This window comes from Dreissena polymorpha, chromosome 5 (assembly GCF_020536995.1).
Source record: "Dreissena polymorpha isolate Duluth1 chromosome 5, UMN_Dpol_1.0, whole genome shotgun sequence".
Classification (NCBI taxonomy): domain Eukaryota; kingdom Metazoa; phylum Mollusca; class Bivalvia; order Myida; family Dreissenidae; genus Dreissena; species Dreissena polymorpha.
Window position 1 is genome coordinate 3,040,295 of NC_068359.1, and position 14,841 is coordinate 3,055,135.

At 36.1% G+C, this 14,841-nt stretch overlaps 1 protein-coding gene across 1 annotated transcript in view; it reads left to right on the forward strand.

Moving 5' to 3' along the window:
* The window catches only part of LOC127881272 (ubiquitin carboxyl-terminal hydrolase 15-like), a 74,911-nt gene extending 66,165 nt beyond the window's left edge, over positions 1–8,746 (forward strand). The window contains exons 23-27 of the mRNA XM_052429017.1: positions 2,100–2,287; positions 4,835–4,984; positions 6,386–6,492; positions 7,481–7,569; positions 8,266–8,746. Coding sequence (XP_052284977.1) covers positions 2,100–2,287; positions 4,835–4,984; positions 6,386–6,492; positions 7,481–7,569; positions 8,266–8,427 — 696 coding nt within the window. The 3' untranslated portion in view covers positions 8,428–8,746. The remainder of the gene's footprint in view (positions 1–2,099; positions 2,288–4,834; positions 4,985–6,385; positions 6,493–7,480; positions 7,570–8,265) is intronic.
* The last annotated feature ends 6,095 nt before the right edge of the window (positions 8,747–14,841 follow it).

Consider the following 14,841-nt stretch of genomic DNA (forward strand, 5'->3'; position numbering starts at 1 on the left):
ATCGTCAAAAAACATGGCCGCAGGAGCTCGTTTGACTTCTTGCATTGTTTATTCGTTTTGCTATTTGTTGAAAACCTTCACAATTCCACATTTTTTGTGATCCTTTCAAAAATTTGCACAGTGTTTTATATCAATGAGGGACACGAACCCTACAAAAAATGAGCATTAGGTCCATGAAGTACAGAATTACCTCCCCTTGAATTGAGAAAATGGTGTTTATGCAATAAAGTCCAAATTTTCATCCAATTCTTTCCAAACTTGTAAGGATTTAGCATGGTTCAAACAAGGGAAACAACTACGGTTATGCATGTTCTTTTTATTACAGATTTGCCTCCTTAATTCATTCAAAATCTCATTTTACAGCAGGGATTCCAATTTGACCTGTAAATGAGCCCCATATTTACTGCCGGTGCTATGTACCTTTTCCCATTTGATCATTCTTAAGTATTGGTATTTGTGAATGCTGCTACTGTACTGTACTATACTACACTACTACTACTACGACTACGACTACACTACTACGACTACGATACTACTACTACTACTACTACGACGGACTACTACTACTACTACGAGACGTACTACTACTACTAGTAGACGACACAACTAGGACTACGACACACCACCACCACCACACCACCAAGGCTACGATTACTACTTCTACTACTACTGCCACTACTACTACGACTTTGACCACTACTACTACTACTACTACTACTACCACTACTACCACTTACTACTACTACTACTTCTACTACTACTTCTACTACTACGACTACTGACTACTTACTACTACTACTACTACTACTACTACTACTACTACTACTATACTACTACTACTAAATACTACTACGACTATTACTACTACTACTACTACTACTACTACTACTTCTACTACTACTACTACTACTACTACTACTACACACACCACCACCACCACCCACCATTCACAGTGACAAAAAAAACGTATTCACACAATGGCTGCTACTACAACTTATAGCCCATATAGGGGGGCATGCATGTTTTACAAACAGCCCTTGTTTCTATGGGATTTTACCCACAACTGTTCATGTTTATCTCCGACACATATTTTTAGGTCACCTGTCATGAGTGACACGGTGAGCTTATGTGATTGTGTGAATTCCGGCGACCGTTGTTGTGCGTGCCTGCGTGTGTCCATGCCTGCGTGTGTTGTGCGTCCGTCCGTCAACAATTTGTTTGTGTAGACAGTAGAGGTCACAGTTTGCATCCAATCTTGATGAAATTTGGTCAAAATGTTTATCTTGATGAAATCGGTTTGGGATTGTATTTGGGTCATCTGGGGTCAAAAACAAGGTCACTAGGTCAAATAATAGAACAACCTTCTGTAGACAATAGAGTCACAGTTTTCATCCAATCTTTATGAAATTTGGTCAGAATGTTCATCTTGATGAAATCTGGGTTGGGATTTTATTTGGGTCATCTGGGGTCAAAAACTAGGTCACTAGGTCATATATAGGAAAAACCTTGTGTAGACATTAGAGATCACAGTTTTCATCCAACCTTTATGAAATTTGGTCAGAATTCTTGATGGAAATCTGGGTGGGATTGTATTTGGGTCATCTGGGGTAAAATCTAGGTCAAATAAATAGAAAAACCTTGTGTTGACAATAGAGGTCACAGTTTTCATCCAAATTTATGAACTGTGGTCAGAATGTTTATCTTGATGAAATCTGGATTGGGATTGTATTTGGGTCATCTAGAGTCAGGAACTAGGTCACTAGGTCAAATCATAGAAAAACATTGTGTAGACAATAGAGGTCATAGTTTTCATCTGATCTAATGAGTCAGGTGAGCGATTCAGGGACATCATGGCCCTCTTGTTTTTATAATTTGTGTTGTTTGAAAATTGGTCATATGTTTATTAATAATATACCTTTAGTTATATGACATCTCAATTTGATTCCAAATCTGGGTAAATTTGGGTCATATAGAGTTCTAGTAGACCTTCGTCGATTCTTCAACAAGCATGAGCAGCTTGAAATAGTTAACCTTAAGATTTGCTAATTTTGCTTAGGAAAAGTGAAATTCTATTCAATGGTTGTTTTGAAATGTTGCAGATCGGATGTTACATCTCGTTAGACTGGAACACTATAGCGAAGGAAAAGTTTTATGACGAAGGGAAGGCAGAGACGTTTGTGGTTCACGAAACGATGAACGCCAATCCAATCAAGAAGCAGGTCATTCAGCTGAGTGACTGCATTGACCTTTATACCACACCGAAGAAACTGGGGGAGCAGGACCCATGGTCTGCCTGAGAGAGTAGCTTGGGTGCTTCTTGTTGTTGTCGTTGTTGTAGTTATTGCGGTGTATGGTCTATCCAGATTTCATAGGAGGGTCTTTGGAGGACATCCATGCATTTTTGACACTAAATCTTTGTGGTGTAGAACATTTGCAAATACAAGTTGATTTATTTTAGCTCATCTATTTTTTGAAAAAAAATTATGAGCTTTGTCATCACCTTGGCGTCGGCGTCTGCGTCGTCGGCGTCCGGTTAAGTTTTGCGTTTAGGTCCACTTTTCTCAGAAAGTATCAATGCTATGCATTCATTCAAACTTGGTACACTTACTTACTATCATGAGGGGACTGGGCAGGCAAAGTTAGATAACTCTGGCGTGCATTTTGACTGAATTATGTGCCCTTTTTATACTTAGAAAATTGAAAATTTGGTTAAGTTTTGCGTTTAGGTCCACTTTTTTCAGAAAGTATCAATGCTATTGCATTCAAACTTGGTACACTTACTTACTATCATGAGGAGACTGGGCACGCAAAGTTAGATAACTCTGGCGTGCATTTTGACAGAATTATGTGCCCTTTTTATACTTAGAAAATTGAAAATTTTGGTTAAGTTTTGTGTTAAGGTCCATTTTATTCCTTAAGTATCAAAGCTATTGCTTTCATACTTGCAAACACTTACTAACTACCGTAAGGGGACTGTGCAGGCAAAGTTATGTAACTCTGACTGGCATTTGGACGGAATTATGGGCCCTTTATACTTAGAAAATTGAAAGTTGTGTTAAGTTTTGTGTTTTGGTCCACTTTGCCCCTAAAGTATCATAGATATTGCTATCATACTTGGAACACTCGCAAACTATCATAAGGGTACAGTAAAAGGACAAGTTGCATAACTCTGGATGTCATTTTTACGGAATTATGGCCCTTTTTTTGACTTAGTAACTTTGAATATATGGTTAAATTTTGTGTTTCGATCCCTTTACTTCTTAAGTATCAAGGCTATTGCTTTCAAACTTCAAATACTTTCATGCTATCATGAGGTTACTGTACCTGGCAAGTTGAATTTTACCTTGACCTTTGAATGACCTTGACTCTCAAGGTCAAATTATTAATTTCTCTAAAATTGCCATAACTTCTTTATTTATGATTAGATTTGATTGATACTTTGACAAAAACTACTCTTACCTGACATACCACAATAGACTCCACCCAAACCATCGCCCGTGCCCCCCCCCAACCCCCCCTCCCACCCCCCCCCTTTTTTTTTTTTTTTTTTTTTTTTTTTTTTTTTAAGATCATCTCACAAATGACCACCACCCTCACACTATACCCCCCCCCCACCCACCCCCTCCCCATTTTTTTTTAAACGGTTTAAAAACAAAACTTTTTATTTTGATTATTTTATGTTTGAAATACCGTCCAACCATCGCACCCAAGAATCCCCCCCCACCCCCCCTTCCCCCCACCCGAATCCCCCCCCCCTATTTTTTTTTTTTTTTTTTTAAGATCATCTCACAATTACCACCACACCCTCACACTATACCCCACCACCTCACCCCCCCATTTTTTTTGATGAAACGGTTAAAAAACACCAAATATTTATTTTTATTATTTTATGTTTGAAATACCGTCCAACCATCGCACCCAAGAATCCCCCCCACCCCCCACCCTCCCCCCCCCACCCCCGATTTTTTTTTTTTTTTTTCGCATTTTTGAAGAAAATGTAATAAATGTCCACACCCCCACACAATGCACCGCTCTTCACTCCACCCCTCCCTCCTTTGTGATTGAAAATAAGAGTCCCTTCACCTTTAAAAAGAAAATAGATGAGCGGTCTGCACCCGCAAGGCTGTGCTCTTGTTTATTGCATGGTACTGTTTCAATTTTGTTTGTTGGCAAAATATTGTGTGAAAAGCTAAGGTCCACAATTTCTCGGTCAATAAATATAGGGCAATAATATAAACACACTTAAAACAATAATCAAGTTTGATGTGCATATCTTTTATGATTTTTTTTTAAAGTTCTTGATAAAATATGAATGACATATTCTAATTATGTTACAAAACGAAGCTTTGGATAGGAATAGCCGCAGGGTTGTGTGGAAAAGCAAATTATTTCAAGTTCTGTGGCAGGTTTCTAAAGGGTGTGAAAAACTGTGTCAGGATTCTGCTTCATGGAATCTGTTGTGTTCATGTTCAGCATGTGTTGGTACTGAGTATAAAAAGTGCTGATCAAGAAAAAAAGTAGGCTTCATGGAAATTATTCTGATTAGACAATACATTTTTCTATAAGCATTTGCAAATCTGATAGTATTTATGATGATATAATTTCCGTATGAAAACATTTATTCAAGATTTGTTTACCAGATAATAGATTTATAAGTTAATTCTTTATAAAAGGAATTAATGTTTGAAAAGGGAACACTCAAAGTTGAATATCACCTGATTTGTGAAGTTATGTGACATATGCCAAAACTGTCAAAAACTTATTTAAGTATGGGATTCTTCATTTTAAAAGACTATTTAAGAAAAAGAAAGCCTAGACTGTTTTTGTATTTTAGGTACTGTCCCCAGTGTAAGAAGCATCAGCAAGCCACCAAGAAGTTTGACATCTGGTCTCTGCCTGACACCCTGATCATTCATCTCAAGAGATTCTCCTATAACCGCTATTGGAGAGACAAGATCGACATACTGGTCGAGTTCCCGACAAGGTTGGAGGATCTTAGTGTTATCAGGAATGCTCAGGATCGATTATGATAAAAAATCTGGGGTGTTATGGTTTCATGAGAGATGTAAATGCCTAAACTAAAATTTTCAATGATAAACTGCCATTTTGCCACAGCAGTGAAATAGAATGGGGTATTTGGGATTCACTTTGTAGACACAGACATGTCCGATTAAGTACTTCTACACTTGTCAAATCAAAACATTAAACTACATGTAACATCTGCATGCATCAGCAACATATATTTACTTATTATAAGATGTTTGGCATTTGAAATTTGTATAATCTCTGTGTTATAAAATGATGCCTCTTTTTCAACTTTTTATTTTTAACCAGGTTTTTAACCAGGTTTTCCGAAGGAAAAAACTGGTTATTAGATTGGCGAATGCGGGCGGGCTGGCTGGCTGGGGCTGGCGGGGGGGCGGAACAAGCTTGTCCGGGCCATAACTATGTCGTTCATTGTCAGATTTTAAAATCATTTGGCACATTTGTTCACCATCATTGGACGGTGTGTCGCGCGAAATAATTACGTCGATATCTCAAAGGTCAAGGTCACACTTTGAGTTCAAAGGTCAAAAATGGCCATAAATGAGCTTGTCCTGGCCATAACTATGTCATTCATTGTGAGATTTTAAAATCATTTGGCACATTTATTCACATCATGGACGGGGAGGGTGTGTCGCACGAAAGAATCACGTCAATATCTCCAATGTCAAGGTCGCCACGACTAAAAATAGATTTAAAAAAAAAAAAACTTACAAAGGGGGTTAATTTTGTTTGTTCATTTCAAAAGTTCAGTTTGAGTTTTCTCCTTTATCAGATTTGTTTTTCACAATGAAAACCTGGTTTTGTGGCAATTTTGTCCCTTGTTAACATGATTGTTTCAACTTGCTACAAATTTTACATGTGGCATCAAGGTGTATTTGTCACTTTTTTGACATGGTAATAATGTTCAGGGCCTTACAGAATTACAAAAGATCATGTTTAGAATGGAAAAAACTTTCAGTGATGATGATAATATATTTTTATGATGATGATTGTATATTTACTGTAGAAGATGTATTTTACTAATAATGTTATGTGTTACTGATGATGAAATATTTTACTGATGTTGATATTTTACTGATGCTGACATATTTTACCAATGATGATGATATTTTAATGATATTGATATATTTTACTGATGATGATATATTTTACTGATGATGATGATATTTAAATGATATTTATATATTTTACTGATGGTGATATATTTTACTGATGATGATGTATTTTACTGATGGTGATATGTTTTACTGATGATGATATTTAATTAATAATGATTGTGATATACATGTATTCCACTGATGGTCATATATTTGACTGATGATGTTTGCTCTGTTTTCAGAGACTTGAACATGAATGCCTTACTGATCAACCCCAATCACAGAGGTCCCTACCTGTACGACCTTGTTGGGGTGGTCAACCATTTCGGGGGTCTCGGAGGCGGACATTGTAAGTATTCCAGCAATCTTTCTCATGTAGCTTTTAAATATTTTATGCATCGAGAGTATATAACAAACTAGAAATGGCGCGGCAGAGGCCGACGCGTATCCCCACGCCGTTCAGTATCAATTAGAAGTGCATCGGTGTAGAATGAAGAAGAAATTATAGTAAAAGGCAATTTTTGGTGGGTGTGGCCTATGTGGGCTGGGCGCCCCAGGGTTGGAAATGGGCCCATGCATAGTTGAGATATTGTCATAAGAGATGTTCAGTATCAATTTGAAGTGAATCGGTATAGAAATGAAAAAGTTAATGCAAAATAACCTAAAAAATGAGTGAAAATCTCAGGGGTCAGATCAAAATACCAAATAGTGCAGGGTCGCACATATGCTCATAGCTACCATGTGTGTAAGTTTCAAGGTTCTAGTGCTAATAGTGTAGGAGGAGATAGTGGCCAGGACGGATGGACAGACAGACAGACATACAGACGGCGGAGATAGCCACAATATCCCCATGCTTTTCAAAAAGCGTGGGGATAACAATTCAGGAGCATTATTTTGTGAGAATAAAATATGTATTATGTAGCATAGTTTATTGTACTTTCATATTATGTTACGGATGTTAAGTGCTTTGTTTGCTGTTATCCTAGTACATCATTTGACACTGTATGACGTAATAACACCGTTATGAGTTCGAATCAAAAAAAGTTTTTTTTAATTGTTATTGCCCTTTGTATCTTGAAAAAATGCTTTTTTTGTGGTGTCTAGAGACATATCTTGGAAGTGCTTTGGGGGATTTCATTAAAACTTGGTATGAGTATATATTGAAGATAAGAGGATGATGCACGGCAAATGGCATTGTACACCATCTGTTAATATGGGAGTTATGGACCTTGTATCTTGAAAAAATGTTTTTGAGTGTCAAATATAACACTTTTGTGTCCAGAAGCATATGGGGGGGGATATCAATTCAATGAATTTGCTTGTTTTCTTTGTTGTAGACACTGCATACTGCAGGAACGAAACCACCCGTAAGTGGTTCTACTTTGATGATTCCAGCGTCACAGAGGCTTCAGAGGAGGCCTGTGTTGTAAGTGCAATTTACTGAAGAAATGAGCTGGGCTTAATGCATTGGCATAAAGTGTGGACCCAGATGAGCCTGTGCAGTCTGCACAGGCTAATCAGGGACAACATTCTGCTTTTATGCAATGTTCGTTTAAAGGAGGTATCTCCTAAACCAAAATCAAGTGTTCACAGGCTAATCTGGGATGAATCTATATGTACATGCATTAGGAACCAGCTTTCCAGCACAAGGCTCAAATATACGAGTCTTGTTCTGAGAAAACTGGGCATAATGCATGTGCATAAAGTGTCGTCTCAGATTAGCCTGTGCAATCCGCAAAGGCTTATCAGGGACGACACTTGCCGCTTTAATGACATTTTTCGTTTTAATGAAGTCTCTTCTTAGCAAAAATCCAATTTAGGGACTGTGTGGACTGCACAGGCTAATCTGGGACAACAGTTTACGCACATGCATTAAGCCCAGTTTTCTCAGAATGCGACCCATATAAGGAGCTGTGTGTAAAAACATAGCACTGGTATATGCCATTGTATAGAAGTGCACCAACAGCGAAGTACAGTTGTGAAAATTACACCATGGCCATGTCACACATTTTGTTTCTACTAAATATTTGTAAGCATTCATATTGTACTGCTTTCCCATACTGTTTCTTAAAATGTACAAAATGGTTAATACATTGTATGTTTGTGTTTTCTTTGTTTCCAGTCAAAGGCCGCATATGTGCTGGTCTACCAAAAGAGAGGTACACTACCCGAGTGTGATCCACCTTTATCCAACTGCAAGGTAGAAACAGAAACCCTTCAGGAAGATTCCAACAAAATCACAGACTCTTTGATAACAGAGGGGGTGGAGATGGAATGTAACTGATGATGGCTGTTTTATAGGACATGTTTTGGTGAAATTGGGCACCCCTTCACTCTCAGATTGTATCAGTTGTTTTGATCAGTTTGCGGTTTCACTGTCACCAGGTGTTTCATACGGAAAACAATAAGTGAAGGAAAATTTTACATTTTCTCTCATAACTGGATTATTCATTAACATGACAAATTCTGTTTTGTGAATGTATTGTGGTATTTTTTAAACAATAAGTTAGAAGTAAAAGTCTATTTAAATTGGTTATTTGAACAAGCTGTTTCACTATGCTAGATATTATGTTTGCAATAAAAAAAAAATAGTTAAAGATGTTTATGGCATATCTTATTTAAGAGACAGAATGGAGATGATGAATGTTATTTAATATGCTGCATATTAAATATGCAAACATATAAATAAATTTTAAAAACTCCCAAGAGTTTGATTGTAAGGAATGTGACAAATGCAAAACAATAATGTTAAAATATCAAATACATTTTTGTAATTGCAGAAAAATAGTTTTATTAGTGGAACGATATACATGTATTAGCAAGTAAACGTATGATTAGAAAAGTCCATGTTAGAAATGTTATTTTTCATTGACTTGTGTTTTTTAGTGCCCAATATACATTTAATATAATAAAAATATTGCTGAATGCAAAGACTGATACTAATAATTGTGGAGTCCTGGAGACCAATGGCAGTTTGTTTGCTGTTTTTGCATTTCATTTTTTGTTTGCCATATACAGAGATTTTCTGTCTACATGTATGTACACTGAATGCTGTGATTGAAACTGTACATGTTTATAGCACACCTGTGAAGAAGTGCTCAAGGTGAGCTCTTGTGTTCAGTCTATGTGTCCATCCACCTGCAGTGTCAACTTTAAGCTGGTTACAACTCTATAGAGGCAATATTTTTTGCCTGGATGATGAATCTTGGTCGGAATATTTTCTTAACAATATCTATACCAAGTGTGAATATTGATCATTTGTTCATATTTCCGCTCTAAAAGCAACATTTACGACTTGTTTTGCTGAAACATGGTCAAAATGTTTATCTTAACAAAATCAAGGCCATGTTTAAATCTGGGTCAAGTGAGGTCATAAACTAGGTCAGCAGGTCAAGGTTGTATAATTTGTGAACCTTGAACTCTGGTGAGTGCTTAAAGCTATCATGGAAACCTTGTTTTGTGTTTTAACTTCATGTCTTGCTTCACTTTTTACTTGTGCTCATAATTCTTTATTGTTTCTAGTGTCGTTTGTTACTTAAGATGTTTCAGTCTGCAGAGATTTTTCTTGAGAATATAAAATATGTTTCATTGTGTTAACTTTTGATCCTCTTTTAAACACACGTTATGCTTTTATAGTGTGTGTTTGAACTTGTCCCTGGTTATGAAGGAGTTGTAATTGGTTCATGCAAATATCAGGGTTTCATTACTAAATCATAATTCCAATTCATTGATTTATCTTTGGATTATCTCTGTTTTAACTTTCACAAACAGGCATACTCAAATTGAAATAAATAGATTGTTGTTTGTGATGGTGTGTCTTGATGTGGCACCAACAAGGGGCATTTCAGCTTATAAAGCGTAAGTTCTTGTTCTCATGTAACATAATTATTTAGAATGACATTCAGTTTAAAAAATGCTTAGTTGAATGGTTATTAGTGTTTCCAAGTATTTCTACATCAATATTGTATATTTGAAAGCCCAATTTCATACATGGGTATAGGAAAATGTAGAGTGGGGATGTGTTCAACTTAAACGAGATAGTATACTGTTGATGCGTATTAATCTTTTGAACGTTGAAAATGTGCATATACAACAGTTATGTTCCATCAGTCCCTTATGTGATGCATCATTTTGATAAAGTAACCCTTTTGTTTGCCCTCGTAACAATGATCATTCATATATAATGATAAGGATTTCTTACTGTATTTAAAGTACTGGTACTTTTCAGGTCTGCTTTTTTTGAGTGCGTTTTGCTTTTTAAATGCCAAAACAGTATGGATGTCAGGACAGCTTGTAGTTTAAAACAGCATGGATGGTAATCAAATATGGTATTTCAACAAAGCTTAGCTTAGCGATGTTCTTGATCTATATCATACATGTATAGTATTTGTGCACTTCCTTTCATGTGTCTAACCTGCTTATCAAGCTTATTTTTATTATGCCCCCCTTCAAAGAAGAGGGGGTATATTGTTTTGCACATGTCGGTCGGTCCTTCCGTCGATCCGTCCACCAGATGGTTCAGGATGATAACTCAAGAACGCTTAGGCCTAGGGTGCATTGATCTTGACTGGCAGATGACCCGTATTGATTTTAAGGTCACAATGTCAAAGGTCACAGTGACTCAAAATAGTAAAATTGTTTCCGGATGATAACTCAAAAATGCTTAGGCCTAGGGTCATGAAACTTCATAGGTACATTGATCATGACTGTCAGATGACCCCTATTGATTTTAAGGTCACTAGGTCAAAGGTCAAGGTCACAGTGACTCTAAACAGTAAAATGGTTTCCGGATGATAACTCAAGAATGCTTACGCGTTGGATCATGAAACTTCATAGGTACATTGATCATGACTGGCAGATGACCCCTATTGATTTCAGGTCACCAGGTCAAAGGTCAAGGTCACAGTGACTCAAAATAGTAAAATCGTTTCCGGATCATACCTCTAGAATGCTTACCCCTAGGATCATGAAACTTCATAGGTACATTGATCATGACTGGCAGATGACCCCTATTAATTTTCAGGTCACTAGGTCAAAGGTCAAGGTCACAGTGACTCGAAACAGTAAAATGGTTTCCTGATGATAACTCAAGAATAATAAGGCCTATGATTATGAAACTTCATAGGTACATTGATATGACTGGCAGATGACCCCTATTGATTTTCAGGTCACTAGGTCAAAGGTCAAGGTCACAGTGACAAAAAATGTATTCACACAATGGCTGCCACTACAACTGACAGCCCATATGGGGGGCATGAATGTTGTACAAACAGCCTTGTTGGTTTAGGCCTGCAAGAGATCTTTCATAATGGCAGGTTATGAATTATAGTACGTAACAACTCGTGCGCTCATTTGATTGGAAATAAATTGTTTGTGAAATTCTTCAGAAAACTGAGCTTCGTATTCGCCAAGCAATTCTTAGACTTGAGAATAAAAAAGACAGAACTTAAACAACATGCATCTGAGTTTGAACATTTACTGGCTAAAAATGGAGCTTATGTCATTAACACATTGTCCTTAACAAAGAATAATATAATTATATGTGTATACTGTAGTTTTAGAACATTAGAATTTTAAGAATATTCTTTTTTATATCAATTATCAACTACATAAGATTGGCCATTGTTATCTTAAATTCCATACTTTCTTTGTTTGTTTGGCCTTTTGCCTTTAGCCCACATTTATCATGTGTATGTGAAAAAAGTCATTGCATATTTAAAACCAGATAGTGGTCAGGCTTTTAGAAGTGTCTAGCGTCTGAGGATAGGCAAATAGGCCAAAAATGAAGGTGGGTAATTGAATATGGAAGTAAAATTTTATTCTTTCACCTGACAAGAGACTTTTAATCGGTTATTTTTGATAGTGTGATTTTTCAATTTATTGGAGGTAGAACATAATCTTTCTCAGTTTCTGTGAAACTTAATGGAAAGTGAAGTTTTATATTCATTGTAATTTTGCTGCTATACTTTTGGAAAGAAGTCCTTAAAAAACAATGCATTTTATGGCAAAAACTTTAAAAGTTTGTTTATATTTGAAATGAACGTTCAGTAATTGTGAGTAGGCCCGAAATTCAGGATAATTTTGGCTTTTAGCATTTCTCTTATATCAGGCAACATAATGACATGTAGGTAAAAAATACTTGTTAAACTCTATCTTAAGCGTGAAATCAGTAGGTATCAACTATAAACTGTTGATAAGTAGTTACTGAAAGTTCATATCAGAAGTTTTACAAACAACTTTTAAGCGCAAACATAAAAAAGTGAGATTTAAATTTGTTTACATTGTATCAGCCATACATTATGATGATTAATGTGCACCTAAGCAGTATCTGTATATCTACATACTATCATATGTATTGTAATAATGTTTTAAGATTGTAAGATATGATGTAACATTGAAAAGAATGGTTTCAGCTGAGAGTTGCAGTCGGACACTTTCTAGCCAGTTGTAACAATAGTTATTTTAAAGGATTGATACAAAAAATTAAGAGAGAAGCATGTGTACATTATGTAGATTAATGAGATATTTTGTAAGTATTATTTCAGAATTTGCCAAATTGTTATGATTTGTTTCTGAAGCATTTCTTAAGTTCTTGCTGTCGTAGTATAGTGTTTTATTTCATAGCATTGACAACTGTCTTGATAGGTATTCAGGCTACCAATCTTATGTGAGGTTTGAAATATTACATCAACATTGAAAACTATGAACAAACAAAAAAAGTCATGACTTAAAAAAAGAAAACCTTGAAAAACAGTAAACCATTTCATTCATTATTTTAAAAGCAGTATTTTCTCTATTGGTTATTAAGATAGGTATTATGCTTTTGTATATATATAAATGTGTACACAATTTATTTATTGTTATTATTAAAAATAAATCTAGTGACTTGTGTGTCATAGTTATATATGTACATAGTTGTATTAGTTTTGTGTATAATATATATATATATATATATTACAAGTCCAAATCTTATAATGTGTGAAAAGCTGGGTGTCAATTTAATGTAAACTAGGAAAGAGTCCACAGGACACAAGAAAACAAATAAGGTTCTATTGGTTTTATAACTTTTATATCCTTATAATTACTATTCACATCCCAGTCAGTATGTATACTGAATAACCTATTGTTAGTTGCTTGAATATTTGTGTTGGTTACTGGTTTCAATGGTTCTACAGATATTTCTGCTATACTCCCCACCCTGGTTATGTTCAGTATGTTAAAGACACTGTGTAAATACGGTACAAAACATCCTGCACTGACGTCAAATATAAGTTTTCAAGTGTGTAGCCTATCGATTCAGGGACCTTGATATTAAAGAGACTAGCAGTACATGATGAAGCAACGCCTCAAATCTGCCAGCCCTGGTTTGTTTGAACAGTGAATTTACCAGTTGACCACAATTCCACAACAATGTGCAAATTGAATGTATATAAAGGGTTCCTTGACAGTGTATTATGGCTGGACCACAAATCCCCTACAACGTGAGTAAATTATAATGTCAATCTTTGCAGGGAGTTTCAATGATATTGTTCATTGCAACACCAAATGCACTAAACGTTGTCATATCATGATAAGGTTACCTGTTAAGAAAAGAACACAGCACAAGTGAATTGTAAAATCAGAGGGAACATAAAATATTTCTTGCTGTCTCAACAGACCAGGCACACAAGACTAAATAATTTGTTGTTTTCTAGCACTTGTTTTCCTATTTTAACAGTGTTATATATATAAATACTAGAAAATCTGCAAATCCGGTCTCCTCTGTGACACTCTGATGACCAACCAAATGGCCTTCTGGCCCTCTGTCCCGTCAAGTACAGACAATAGTCCACGTCTTGGGAGACTTTCATATAGTTTCTGGGGTGATTCAAGACCACTCCTCTTTAATCCATGTTTACAACCAACTCCTTCGGTGGTGCTCAGTGATTTCCCTTCACTGCTTTGTCAACAGAGCCATAGAAAAACCATTCATGATATAACTATGCTTACTTGTCTTAAAATGTTCCATGATACATCTGATGGGGTGATGTACAATTGCATGGTAACACAAACATGGTAACACAAATATATCAGTTTTATTAGCTCGGCTGTTTTCTGAGAAAACCCGAGGTATTGTCAGCCAGCTCGTCGTCCGCCGTAGGCGTCGTGCTAAAACCTTAACATTGGCTCTAAAATCAAAGTGCTTCCACCTACAACTTTGAACTTCATATGTAGATGCACCTTGATGAGTTCTACACACCACACCCATTTTTGGGTCACTGGGTCAAAGGTCAAGGTCACTGAGCTCTAAAAAAAAAAAAAAAATTCTGACAAGCTTTAGCAGCCAAGCGTGGCACCCGTTATGCGGTGCTCTTGTTCCTTTTAATTACACAGGTCTTAAACGCTGGAAGCATCACAAACAATCATTCTATTTTGGTTATTGCGTACCCTAATCTTTTACAACAAACAAAATATTATGTTTATTTCCCAATGATTATTGTCCTGTTCCACACATGTACATATATCACACATATCACAAGGTACACCAGTCTTAGGCAGTGGCCAATGCCAGGTAAATGGGCAATTGGTGATGTATTTGTACCTTATGCAGGAGCCCCTTATGTCACTGTTGTGGAAGAAGAAATTGTTGCATTACCTATTTAAGAACAGATCATGAGATCTGAAGTGTATAATATTCATATTAATATACCCATTACTA